Consider the following 11,071-nt stretch of genomic DNA (forward strand, 5'->3'; position numbering starts at 1 on the left):
CAACTTTTGCTCCAATTCTGATTTTCGACAATAACACACCTCCATGTCATCTTTCAATAGTGTCTGCCTCTTGTCTCTTACGCAGCACAAAAGTGGTCACAAATTGAAAATGAAAGTGTTACCAATACTTTGTCGCGACTTTGGACAATGGTAAATCAATCAATTGAGGCGCATGACATTGTATAACTACCTATCATCATTGGGTAATGAACTGCAATTGGGATGAAGTATAAAAACACCGGGCTGCTTCAATTATGACATCAGTTAGCTGACAATTTGTAGAGGCACTCCCACGAAAGGAACATCCAAACGATTTGCGATGGCAGCCAAGGTGAGTTGTGTTCAAAATCAAGGGGCAGGATGCAAGGACTCAACGGATATCCTTTGAAAACTTAACTTAATGCCTATGCGTATTTCTAGTTTTTTGCCCTGCTGTCTCTGGCACTTTTGGCCGCTGGCCAAGCGGAGTACAACTACAACGAGAAGTCCGCAAAGGCGGCCAGCCCATCGGAACGCAGTGCATCCAGTTCTGGCGAGGATTTCCTAAGCGACTACCACACGCCCAGCAACAATGCGCTGAATTCGGAGGCCACGCCCGATGGCTATGACTACGTGGCGCCCGCCAGAAATCAGTTCGCCGCCGGCAGCCGTACGGCCAGTGTCCAGGCCTCCAATCTTCTCCAGAATGCGGCCAGCGCTGCCAATGCCGAAGCCGTGCTGCTGCCCTCACCGCTGCCCATCCTCCGCCACGAGCAGAACTCGGAGGTGGTGTCGTCCGCACAGCAGCAGCAGGAACAGCAGCAGCTAGCTCCATCCATTCAGCAACAGCAGTCGGATTCGGTGGTGGTCAGCTCCGTTCTGCGCCAGCAGCAGGAGCCAGAGGTCTTTCCGCCCGCCAGCTACAGCTTCAACTATGCCGTGAACGACGAGAGCACCGGCGACATCAAGGAGCACAGCGAGACCCGGGATGGCTATGTGGTGCGTGGATTCTACAGCCTCGTCGATCCCGATGGCTACAAGCGCACCGTGACCTACACGGCGGATGATGTGCATGGCTTCAATGCGGTGGTCAACCGGGTGCCCTATGCCCTAAAGGCGGTGGTTGTTCCTGTGGTTAAGGTGGCGCAGCCCACTCCATTTGTGGCTCGGGATGAGCGCTCCAAGTCTGTGGATGTTATTCGCTCCTCGGGAGCAGCAGCTGCAACAGGAGTATCAGCAGCACCAGGAGTATCAGGTGCAGCAGGAACTGTCCTGCGATCTGGAGCTGTTGCCGGTTCCGGCTCATCTTCGGGCACCGTTGCCGGATCCCAAGTGACCAGCACCTTCGCCGAGGACAGCTACGCCAATGCTCCGCGTGGCCTGGACGCCTCCGGCGGTCCCTACGCCTGAGTCCTTCTCGTGGGCTACGCACTCCTTGTATATTCCTTCATTGTGCTTCATCTACTGCTAGTTTTCGTATAAATAAATACAAATCGTTGATCATAGCTTGGTATTTTGAATGTGTAGCCTACCCTCAGGCCTTTGGTGGTTAATATGGTTACCAAGAAGCTTGGAAAAAGCTTTTTGCTGGCATTTTGAAAATTTAAAAACAGGTGGTGGAGTGAAGCCTGTGTTGCGGAATCGCTAAAGGCATATTAAGGTGCGAGTGCCATGTGCTGTAGCCTTTTAAGGAGCCAGCACAATGGCTCAAACACTTTTGGCCACTTTTGGCTAGGCAAAATGATGAAAGGTCAAAGCTTGTTTAGGCAGTAAGAAAAAGCCATTATCTAATTATGCACTAAAGTAATATATGTGATTTTAGGATGTCAACATTTATTTAAGCCTTAAATATCATCTTTCTAGAATTTGAAACACTCTCAAAAACTCACTGTTTGGTTCAACAAAGGAAACTTAAATAAATATGCATATTTTCCATAACATTTTGAAATCAATTGAATAGAAAAACGTGCATAGCCGTTAAATATCTGGCAACATGGCAGCGGGAGAAGCGTTAAGGTATTTCACCAGCAACATTTTGGACTTCGATTTAAGCCAAGTCTGTCAACTGCCGGCAAAGCGTGAAGACGTTGCTAGCTGTTTGTTTTCGAGTTTGTTTTTTTTCGTATTCCGTATTGCCTTGGCTCTTTGTTTATTTTTTTTTGTTTGGCGCTTCAAGTCGCGTTTACTTTTTATTGCCTTGCCGCTGAGGGCTCGTGATTGTGATTGATATTCTGTGGCAGTGCGCCGAGGTAAAAGAGTGTGAGCAACGATCGAGGAGTAGTAACTGCAAGTATCCGTCGCACAATTGGTGTCAGCGATTCGAAACGGCACAAATGTGTTTGAAACGGCTGGCAAAAGCGTCACTTGCCATTTGCAGCTCAGCAATTGCGAATCGAATTGAACTCGGGCCAATTGAGCCACTCCACAGCTGACTCCACAGCTCTCCACAGCTCCACAGCTCCATAGCTCCACAGCTCGATAGCTCCACAGCTCCATAGCCACCACAACACACACCTGAGCAGAAAGCCAACTGAGTGTTTTCCCGAAGGTCGACCGCATCTTTACAGGCTTTCGACGACTCTGCGTCACCGGCTCAAGAATGTGTTAATTCGGTGATTCAAAAACAATATCAACGGCGACTGGTCCGCTGCAGCGCTCGACGACTCGAAATTTGCATAAAAAAGTAAACAAACGCGAATCATAAAAATAAGAGAAAATAAGCAGTGATAAAATCGAAGCGAATTCCACACTCCATACATCAATCGATACGCTATGTTGGTGAATACCTGAGATTCGCTGAGAAACGAGCGTGATATATTTGATAAAATATTTAAACATCCTTTAATTAATATGTTTATATGGCATATGTAAAGAGTTAAATGCTTTATCAAGTGCTATGTCAAGTGGATATTTTATAAATATTTTGATAGTGAAATTCGTGTTATCAATTTGCTTATCATATTGTATCTTGCAACTGATTAGTGAAACTTGTATTTTTCTCCATAAAGCCTGAGGAGGAGCATCGAAGTGATGGGAGTGCGGCCGCATCGAAAGCGTCTGGAGCTGATGCTGATGGTGCTGATCGGTCTGGCTTGGGGATTACTGCTGTCCGAGCTGATGAAGCGCACTCGCTGGCAGAATCGCTCCGATCGGCTGAAGGAGGAGAGCAGTCCTTTTCCAAGCAGCCAGCGGAGCAGGATCCTAGCCACGCCACCCACCACTGCTCCTCCGACTACAAGTCCACCGCCGGACATCCTGGCCGCGCGGCTCTTCAACGAGACACGTGTCCTGTGCATGGTGCTGACCAGTCCGAAGACGCACCACACCCGGGCCATTCACATCAAACGCACGTGGGGTGGGCGCTGCAACAAGCTGATCTTCATGAGCACCAAGGCGGACAGGGAACTGGGATCGGTGGCGCTCAACGTGAGGGAGGGCTACTCCAATCTGTGGCCCAAGACACGGGCAGCGCTGCAGTACGTCTATAAGCACCACTTCCAGAAGTACGACTGGTTCCTGAAGGCCGACGATGACACGTTAGTGAAGTGCTATTTAAAATATTTAAATATTTTTAATTTATCATTTATATTTTATATTTTATTACAGCTATGTTATCATGGAGAACCTGCGCGCCTTTCTACACGCCTACGATTTCAGGGAACCGGTTTATTTTGGAAACAAGTTTCGCCAGCATGTCAAAGAGGTATTATATAAAATTCCAACAATTTAATATCTTTAGTTATAGTCATATTTAGTTTGGAATGTTTTATGTTCTCTACACAAGCCCAGTATTTACACGGTGGCGCCAAAAAGTGTGCTACAAACTTGAAGTTTGCTTCGGAAATGATAATGAATCCCCTCTCCTTTTAGGGTTACATGTCGGGAGGAGCGGGCTATGTGCTGAGCAAGATGGCCCTGCACCGGCTGGTGAAACTGGGCTTTGGAAACAGCAGCATCTGCACCAGTCGCAACTACGGCTACGAGGACGTGGAACTGGGACGCTGTCTGGCGGGAGTGGGCGTCGTGGGCGGTGATTCCCGGGATGAGCATGGTTTAAGTCGCTTCATTCCCTTCTCACCACTGCACTGGTATCCCCTGCCGCCGGAGTGGTACCAGCCACTGCTCTACTACACAGCACCAGATGTAAGTTATTCTACACATATAAGTTACTTGATTATTCAATAGCTTGGTCGCATTCATAGAACTCCAGTGACTGCTGCTCAAACACGGCCATCTCGTTTCACTACAACAACGCACAGGAGTTCTACGTGCTCGAGTATATTATCTACAAGCTGCGAGTTTTTGGCTTAAATAGGGAACTGGGTCAATTGCCAAAAAAGGAAACCAATTCCAGGCCAACTTTGATTCACTTTCAAGCCAAAACGGCTGAACTTGACCAAAACGCTCTTAACAAACTGGTGCCAGGCAAAAACGTCACAAAACCAAATTACAGAACTAAGAACACTTCCAAGTTTAAGAAATAATAGTTATATTATTACCATTAGCTAACTTTCATTTGGATTGACTGCAACAGACTATGCCAAAGAGTAACACCAAGATGAAATGAATGAATTTTAGAATTAAGTTTACTAGATGCCATTTAAGCTTTAATTTGTTATGTAGACAAACAAATAAGTTGTTGAATTTGTTTAACTACATGTTATTATATACTATACATATTATTATTATTATAAGCATTATATATTATACTGCTGTTTCCTCAGACCATTTTTATTGAGTTTTCTTCGAGGAGGATGACCAGCAATAAGTCCATATGGTCGTCTTTTAAACAAAATCGTGTCCAGAAAGTGCATTTCGTAGGGAGAGACGTTGTGTATGGAAATCGAATAGGTGGAGCAGCATTCCATTCCCTAAAAATTAAAGTTCAGGTTTTCGAATATTACAAATCGATATGAAGCTCTCACCGTTCCAGACGTTTGATACAGGTAATCCTGCAGCCAGAAGCCCTCATTATCGCGATTCGGTATGAGGAAGTGCTCCAGCGGCAGCGAGAAGAACCGCTGGCGTCCCAGCAGATCTCTGGAATCCCCGGCCTGGACATCCAATAGCCGCAGGCACTGGCCCATCACATAGTCCTCGGTGCCCACATCACCTGGCAGGCAGTTCTCGGCGGCGCCCAGATTCAATAGCTCCACGGCTTTTTTGCTCAGAACGTAGCCGGCGCCTCCGGACATGTAGAGGGTGGATCCCAGCTTGAAGGGGGAGCCAAAGTGAATGGGTTTGTCGGGTGAGTAGGGTTTCAGCAGCTTGCGCATATTCTCCATGATGGCATAGGTATCGTCATCCGCCTTGTAGAACCAATCCGCCTCGTGGCCATAGTTTCTGTACGCATGGCGAAACGCGGCCTTTGTCTTGCCCCACAATTTACTGCGCGTATCGGTGCCATTCAGACCCACAATTTCCAACCCAGAAACAGTAGTTCGAGTGGAGCTGCCATAGTATATCACTCGGTTGCAGTGACGACCCCAAGTCTCACTAATTGCCCGCGCGCCACTCATGTACTTCATGGGCCAGGTCAGCACCAAGCAGATAATCCTCACCGACTTGTACATCAACTTGGCCAGCTCATCGTCCTGCGGTCTAGATGCTATCTTCATCAGAGGATCGGGAGAGCCCAGTTCCGGCAGGGGATTTACGTGACCATAGGGACGCAGGTGGTAGAGATAAAACTCCAGGACATACATTTGCATGGCGCGGCTGTACGGAAGGAGGACTGCTCCTCCAAAGCAGCTCTCCCAGCTCTACAAATATCAAATAGCAATGCAATACAGAAACAACTTCAAATCAAACCACTCACCTGATTGTGGTAAACAAATCGAAAGGAGCAGGGCCACAGCCAGAAGCTGTTGCGCAGGCTGTAGGGGATCAGCTCATGCCGAACCTTAAAGGGCAGGAGCCACTCGCTGGGACCCTTCCTCATCCGCGTCAAGCACTCCCTGAAGAAGATCTCGTTTCGCAGACAGCTCCTGGTGGCCAGCTGCTCCAGTGCCTCGCTACTGAAGATGTAATCCGTGGTGGACACCTGACCCACATGGGCGTACACATAGGCGGCATGTGAGGCACTGAAGTAGATCTCCTCCGAGGGCGAGTACTGAGCCAGCAGGTGGCGCAGATTCTCCATGATCACATACGAGTCCAAGTACACCACCAGCAGCCAGTCGAGCTCATTGTGGCATTCCACGTAAATCTGGCGATATGCCTGCAACAGCGTCATATTTCTTTGGTTTACAATGGTCAGTCGAGGGCAGCGACGAGCCCAAGTTTTCGCTATATGCCCTGCCTTCTGGGCACCGAACTTGTAGTCCGATCGGTCCATATAAACTAGGCAATGGACGCGGACCTTCGCCTGAAGAATTCGCGCAATGCGATCATCGTCCCAGTGCTCGCTGCGCAGACCAACCTCATAGGAGTTGACCGTCTCCTTGTACGGCGTTTGGACCAACTCGAGTAGATTGTCGAAGGTGGTGCTGTTGCAGAATATGATCACCTCCAGTACGATGAGCCAGAAAACAAAGGACAGTGCCAGCAGGCGCAATAAATCCCGTAGCTTCATATTTTCTGTATTATGTACAAGTTACGTTAATATGAACAGCTCCCCGGATCAACTAGAAAGCAGGATAGGACTCTGATCTTTTCAAGATCCAATGAAGAAGAAATCTCCCACAAAGTGGTCATATATTTTAGTCATAGGATATATCATAGATGGGAAATGTCTTGTACGGCTTATTGAGTTCGTCATTGAGTTGCTTCTCAATCCACGGCCTCATGTGCGAGATGTTCGTGTACAGGGCAGGCACATTCTGCTGTCCGCAGGACAAGCCACCGTTCACAATGCCCGCGAACTCGTAGAGCGTCGGCTGTCCGAGAATGGGACACATTAGCGGGGATCCACCGTCGCCCCGGCAGGCATCCCGCCCCTTCTCCCCGCCCGCACAGAGAAGACTGGGGTCCAGCTGAAAGTTGCGGCCCAGAGCCGTTCTCCGCAATAGCAACTCGCAAGTGGACCGGCTCACGACGGGCAGCTCGATGCGCTTCTGCTTGTGCGAATAGCTCTTGGCCAGGGGATTCTGCTTGCCCCAACCGGCCACCAGGCAGCGTTCCCGATCGAAGGACACTCCGGGCGTGGGCCAGCAGATGGGTGCAATGTGCGGCGTGATCTCGTACGAAATAGCCAGCACGATTAGGGCTATGTTGTTTATCCCGGTTATGTTACTGAAACCCGGATGCACTACAATCCTGGCCGCAGTTCGCAACCGAATCGTTTTGCTGTACAGCTGGTTTATGTCCCAAGCGCCGCCGAGGATCACAAAATCATTGATGGTCTTATCTTGCACCAGGTGGGCAGCGGTGATCACCACGTTTTCGGTGACCAGAGTTCCCGCGCCAAAGAAGTCGATCATGTTCTGCATCAGAGCCACCGTCCAAGGGAACTGATTGGGTTTCGCCTGATCAGCGGCCACTGCTGCTGTGGGATCCAGGCCATTGGGATTGCTCCTGCCGCAGTTAATCGGAGCACCGACAACTAACTGGGATGTAAGATATATATTATTATTCGTGCAATACAACTCAGTGTACTTACCATTTGAGAAGTGTGACAGCAGGTTTCCGAGTTCTGGCACAGGTTTTGATTCCAGGCGCCCGACTTGCACAGTCCTTTGGGCACGCACTCCATCTGGAGGCCACATGGTGCTCCTGCCTCGCTAACCGTCCAGAGACAGCAGCTGATTAGTATAACTCCTCGCCACATTGCTTGCTTAGCGACTGAACGCTGGACTCAAAGTATAAATCTATTCAGAGAGCTCTTTCCATCGAACTCGTGTTCTGAGAAGAAAGAATCATCCACTTCGTTATCAGAGAACCAGGGAAAAAAAACGATTCGATTCAAAAAAGTAGGTGCTTTCAATAATAAGTACGAAAATCACTTGAGACATATATAAATATTTATTTCCGCATATGATAAGTATATATATACCATATATATTATGTAATTTATGTTCAACTAAACTTATTGTATGATATAGTGAGGTATAGTGAATTGGAGTAATGTGTATAACTTGTGGGATTAGCCAACTTTTAAGCTGCGATTAAATGTGTGTTTTTCTTATAATCTATAAGAGATTACTGCAGACACGTAGCAACATATACATTTGTATGCATTTTAATCTTGTAATGAGAGTGAAGATGATTGAACTTTAATTCAGAAAATATATAAATACAAGAGAATGTTAGTTCAAGGATGTTTTGACATGTTAGAAAGCTATTTTGAAAACATTTAAATACACGAGAATGTTTAAGGATGTTTTGACATGATAGAACGCTAAATTAGCACGCTAAGCACTTGCTCCAGGTGCGGATTGATCCACTCCCTGAACCTGGACACCTGGGTGAAGGTGCCGGGAACATTTCTCTGGCCGCATCCAATGCCAAAGCTTACGATGCCCGCCTGCTCGTAGCGTTTGGGATTCCCTCCCATGGAGCAGAAGAGGGCGGATCCTCCGAACTGGAGGCAGACATCTCTGCCCTCCTCTCCGCCGGCACACATCAAGCTGGGGGGCAACTGGTAGTCCGAACCCAGTATAGTTTTTCTCAGCTGTCTCTGGCATTTCGAGTTATCGACTACGGGCAAGTCGACCTTCTGTTGGATGGGTTGAACTTCAGTGTCGGCTAATGATCTCCTACCCCAACCGGCGACCGTGCAGATCCTTTGCGCAAAACTCGTGCCCGGAATGGGTAAGGATATGGTCTGGACTTTGGCCCCCAACTCGAAAGGCGAATCCAAAAAGAGAAGCGCCAAGTTGTTGGCTCCGCTGCTGTAGTTAAATGCCTCATGCGGCAGGATCCTAATCACTTGGCGATCCAACGGTGGAGCTACATTCTCACTGGATGACAGATCCCAAGCGGCAGCTCTCACCGTGATATCATGGGGGAAAAAACGCACCAAGATGTGGGCAGCGGTTAGCACCAGACCCGGGGTAATCAGAGATCCCCCTCCGAGGTAAATGCCCTTGCCGAACAATGCCATCACAAAGGGAAATTGATTCGGCTTGCTTCGGTCATTATATATCCTGGTGTTTTCGTCCAAACCATTTGGATTACTCGTGTGCACTGGATATTGTGCAGCACTTATACTCATGCCGATCTTTGAAACAGTTGGTAAATATATTAAAATATAAACATAATATATTATAAGCCTACCACATTTGACTTTTCGCAGCACACTTCTGCGTCGGTGCAAATGATTGTGGAACTGAAGTCGAAGAAAGGCTCCTCCTCGCGACAATTTTCCCTGGGAACACATAGATTGGAGCTCAGGCACATGTGTGATGCACTGCTGGACAGGATGAAGCCCACAAAGAGAAGCAAAGCAAAGGCCCAGAGTTGCGACATCTTGTTCTCACGGAGCAGTTTCGTATACTGCCCGTTCTGGTACTTGACATCTGCTCGTTTTACAGAGATAAGATGAAGCAATTATACATTTAATATAATATAAAATAATAAATTAAATTATTTTGTGTATATACTGATAAAGCTGGGAATTTCATTTTTTTAGAAATTATTAATTATTATATATGCTACAAATCGTAGGTGCCTTCAACGTTATCATTTCTATCAATGGAATCTTTAGACTGAGCAACGTTTGTAAAGATTTGAAAATATTTCAGTACCTTTATGAAATCTGATATATAAGCAAATCTGAATTCTGAATCAGCTTTTGTTTCTTAGATAGTTATGAAAATACATCATAAAGTATGTAAATGAAATACGTATTTAAACTTATTCCTACAAAAGAGCTGACTTGCTGTGCATTTCTAAGAGCTGGGCGTAACGAAAAGGTGTGACGATGAAATATATATATATATATATTATATGGATCCAGAGATCGAGCGCAGTACTGGCGAAAATGCAGCAGAAGGAGTGTGTTTTTCTGGATCGGAGCAATCATTCCCAGCTGGTTACAACGACGCCATCAACCGCTCGTCCAGTGCTTTTCCTGCTCCTGGGCATTGGGATTGGCTATCTAATCACCCAGGTGCTTGTGTGGCCCATAATGGAACTCAAATCGCACACGAATCGCACGGCAAGATGGACTGAACTGGACATTGACTTGACCGAAGAGGTGCGAGTCCTGTGCTATGTGTACACACAGCCCACTAATCACAAGACGCAGGCCAAAGCCGTTTGGGAAACTTGGGGCAGGAGGTGCAACAAGCTGATCTTCTTTAGCAGCCGCACTGATGTCAATCTATCGGAAACTGTGGCCCTGCCCGTTAGTCCCAACTACCGGGAATCTTGGCTGAAAACGAAGATGGCCCTGAAGTACCTGCATGAGCACCACCTCAACGAAGCCGATTGGTTTCTGGAGGCCGACGACGAGACGTTCGTGGTAATGGAGAACCTGCGATACATGGTCTATCCCTACAGTCCACAGTTGGCCATCTACTTCGGCTCACCGGGCACTGTGATGAGTCGTGCTGCACTGCGCCGCTTAGTGGAGGTATCCCTGCCCAATCCTGCCAAGTGCGAGCCAAGGGATGAGGGTGCCACCGCAGGCAAGTTGAGGGAGTGCCTCGAGAATGTGAATGTGCGGGCGGGCAGCACCTACGACTCCAAGGGACGCAGGCGCATGCATCTCATCGAGCCGCAGGCCAGATCCAATCTGTTTCTGCGCTATGACCCAAACTCCTGGTTCTGGAAGTTCCTCATCTACAGAACGCAAGATGTATGTAGCTTAAAGTAGTTATCTATTATAATTCCAATAATATTTGGCTTTATTCCAGGGAATTTTCGCTTGGTCCAACTATGCGGTTTCGTTTCATTACGTTCATCATCACTATATCCACTGTTTCGAGTATATGATCTACAGACTAAGGAGTTTTGGTCGAAAACAGATTGAAGAATCACTGCCAGCTAAGTTTTATACCGCCGACGAGGAAGTGACAGGAGCACATCCTATGGGTGCTGAGCCAGAAGTTCCAGCTGACTACGCTTATTAAGAGATAATGCTTCTCCTTTAACATAATAATAAAACAAAATCCAAGTTTTTAATTGGTATTTACAATAGTTTTACTTA

At 47.3% G+C, this 11,071-nt stretch overlaps 6 protein-coding genes across 6 annotated transcripts; 3 read left to right on the forward strand and 3 right to left on the reverse strand.

Moving 5' to 3' along the window:
- The first annotated feature begins 70 nt into the window (after positions 1-70).
- LOC6526629 lies at positions 71-1,484 on the forward strand. The gene is made up of 2 exons (XM_002087701.2): positions 71-331; positions 421-1,484. Exons 1-2 carry the CDS (start codon positions 320-322, stop codon positions 1,387-1,389), a joined length of 981 nt encoding a protein of 326 aa, XP_002087737.1. The 5' UTR covers positions 71-319; the 3' UTR covers positions 1,390-1,484.
- Positions 1,485-1,806: 322 nt separating this feature from the next.
- On the forward strand, positions 1,807-4,707 carry LOC6526630 (glycoprotein-N-acetylgalactosamine 3-beta-galactosyltransferase 1). The gene is made up of 5 exons (XM_002087702.4): positions 1,807-2,662; positions 2,988-3,515; positions 3,586-3,682; positions 3,850-4,122; positions 4,182-4,707. Exons 2-5 carry the CDS (start codon positions 3,010-3,012, stop codon positions 4,461-4,463), a joined length of 1,158 nt encoding a protein of 385 aa, XP_002087738.1. The 5' UTR covers positions 1,807-2,662; positions 2,988-3,009; the 3' UTR covers positions 4,464-4,707.
- Positions 4,560-6,654, reverse strand: LOC6526631. The gene is made up of 3 exons (XM_002087703.4): positions 5,798-6,654; positions 4,905-5,741; positions 4,560-4,850 (listed from the first exon to the last, which is right to left on the reverse strand). The coding sequence occupies exons 1-3, from the start codon at positions 6,551-6,553 to the stop codon at positions 4,677-4,679; spliced, it is 1,767 nt and encodes a 588-aa protein (XP_002087739.1). The 5' UTR covers positions 6,554-6,654; the 3' UTR covers positions 4,560-4,676.
- LOC6526632 (phenoloxidase-activating factor 2) lies at positions 6,646-7,848 on the reverse strand. The gene is made up of 2 exons (XM_002087704.3): positions 7,580-7,848; positions 6,646-7,526 (listed from the first exon to the last, which is right to left on the reverse strand). Exons 1-2 carry the CDS (start codon positions 7,745-7,747, stop codon positions 6,681-6,683), a joined length of 1,014 nt encoding a protein of 337 aa, XP_002087740.1. The 5' UTR covers positions 7,748-7,848; the 3' UTR covers positions 6,646-6,680.
- Positions 7,849-8,170: 322 nt separating this feature from the next.
- Positions 8,171-9,452, reverse strand: LOC6526633 (phenoloxidase-activating factor 2). Its single transcript, XM_002087705.4, has 2 exons — positions 9,196-9,452; positions 8,171-9,139 (listed from the first exon to the last, which is right to left on the reverse strand). Exons 1-2 carry the CDS (start codon positions 9,385-9,387, stop codon positions 8,318-8,320), a joined length of 1,014 nt encoding a protein of 337 aa, XP_002087741.1. The 5' UTR covers positions 9,388-9,452; the 3' UTR covers positions 8,171-8,317.
- Positions 9,453-9,875: 423 nt separating this feature from the next.
- Positions 9,876-11,052, forward strand: LOC6526634 (glycoprotein-N-acetylgalactosamine 3-beta-galactosyltransferase 1). The gene is made up of 2 exons (XM_002087706.3): positions 9,876-10,720; positions 10,779-11,052. The coding sequence occupies exons 1-2, from the start codon at positions 9,902-9,904 to the stop codon at positions 10,992-10,994; spliced, it is 1,035 nt and encodes a 344-aa protein (XP_002087742.1). The 5' UTR covers positions 9,876-9,901; the 3' UTR covers positions 10,995-11,052.
- The last annotated feature ends 19 nt before the right edge of the window (positions 11,053-11,071 follow it).

The sequence above is a fragment of the Drosophila yakuba genome, chromosome 2L, assembly GCF_016746365.2.
Source record: "Drosophila yakuba strain Tai18E2 chromosome 2L, Prin_Dyak_Tai18E2_2.1, whole genome shotgun sequence".
Taxonomy (NCBI): Eukaryota; Metazoa; Arthropoda; class Insecta; order Diptera; family Drosophilidae; genus Drosophila; species Drosophila yakuba.

Coding starts and splice junctions, on each gene's coding strand:
- LOC6526632 (XM_002087704.3), bottom strand. CDS start 7,747: ATGTGGCGAGGAGTTATACTAATCAGCTGCTGTCTCTGGACGGTTAGC. Junction 7,527..7,579: donor GCTGTCACACTTCTCAAATG/GTAAGTACACTG, acceptor CTTACATCCCAG/TTAGTTGTCGGTGCTCCGAT.
- LOC6526631 (XM_002087703.4), bottom strand. CDS start 6,553: ATGAAGCTACGGGATTTATTGCGCCTGCTGGCACTGTCCTTTGTTTTC. Junction 5,742..5,797: donor GATTTGTTTACCACAATCAG/GTGAGTGGTTTG, acceptor TGATATTTGTAG/AGCTGGGAGAGCTGCTTTGG. Junction 4,851..4,904: donor TGTATCAAACGTCTGGAACG/GTGAGAGCTTCA, acceptor TTTAATTTTTAG/GGAATGGAATGCTGCTCCAC.
- LOC6526630 (XM_002087702.4), top strand. CDS start 3,010: ATGGGAGTGCGGCCGCATCGAAAGCGTCTGGAGCTGATGCTGATGGTG. Junction 3,683..3,849: donor TTCGCCAGCATGTCAAAGAG/GTATTATATAAA, acceptor CTCTCCTTTTAG/GGTTACATGTCGGGAGGAGC. Junction 4,123..4,181: donor TCTACTACACAGCACCAGAT/GTAAGTTATTCT, acceptor TCGCATTCATAG/AACTCCAGTGACTGCTGCTC.
- LOC6526634 (XM_002087706.3), top strand. CDS start 9,902: ATGCAGCAGAAGGAGTGTGTTTTTCTGGATCGGAGCAATCATTCCCAG. Junction 10,721..10,778: donor TCATCTACAGAACGCAAGAT/GTATGTAGCTTA, acceptor GCTTTATTCCAG/GGAATTTTCGCTTGGTCCAA.
- LOC6526633 (XM_002087705.4), bottom strand. CDS start 9,387: ATGTCGCAACTCTGGGCCTTTGCTTTGCTTCTCTTTGTGGGCTTCATC. Junction 9,140..9,195: donor GCTGCGAAAAGTCAAATGTG/GTAGGCTTATAA, acceptor ACTGTTTCAAAG/ATCGGCATGAGTATAAGTGC.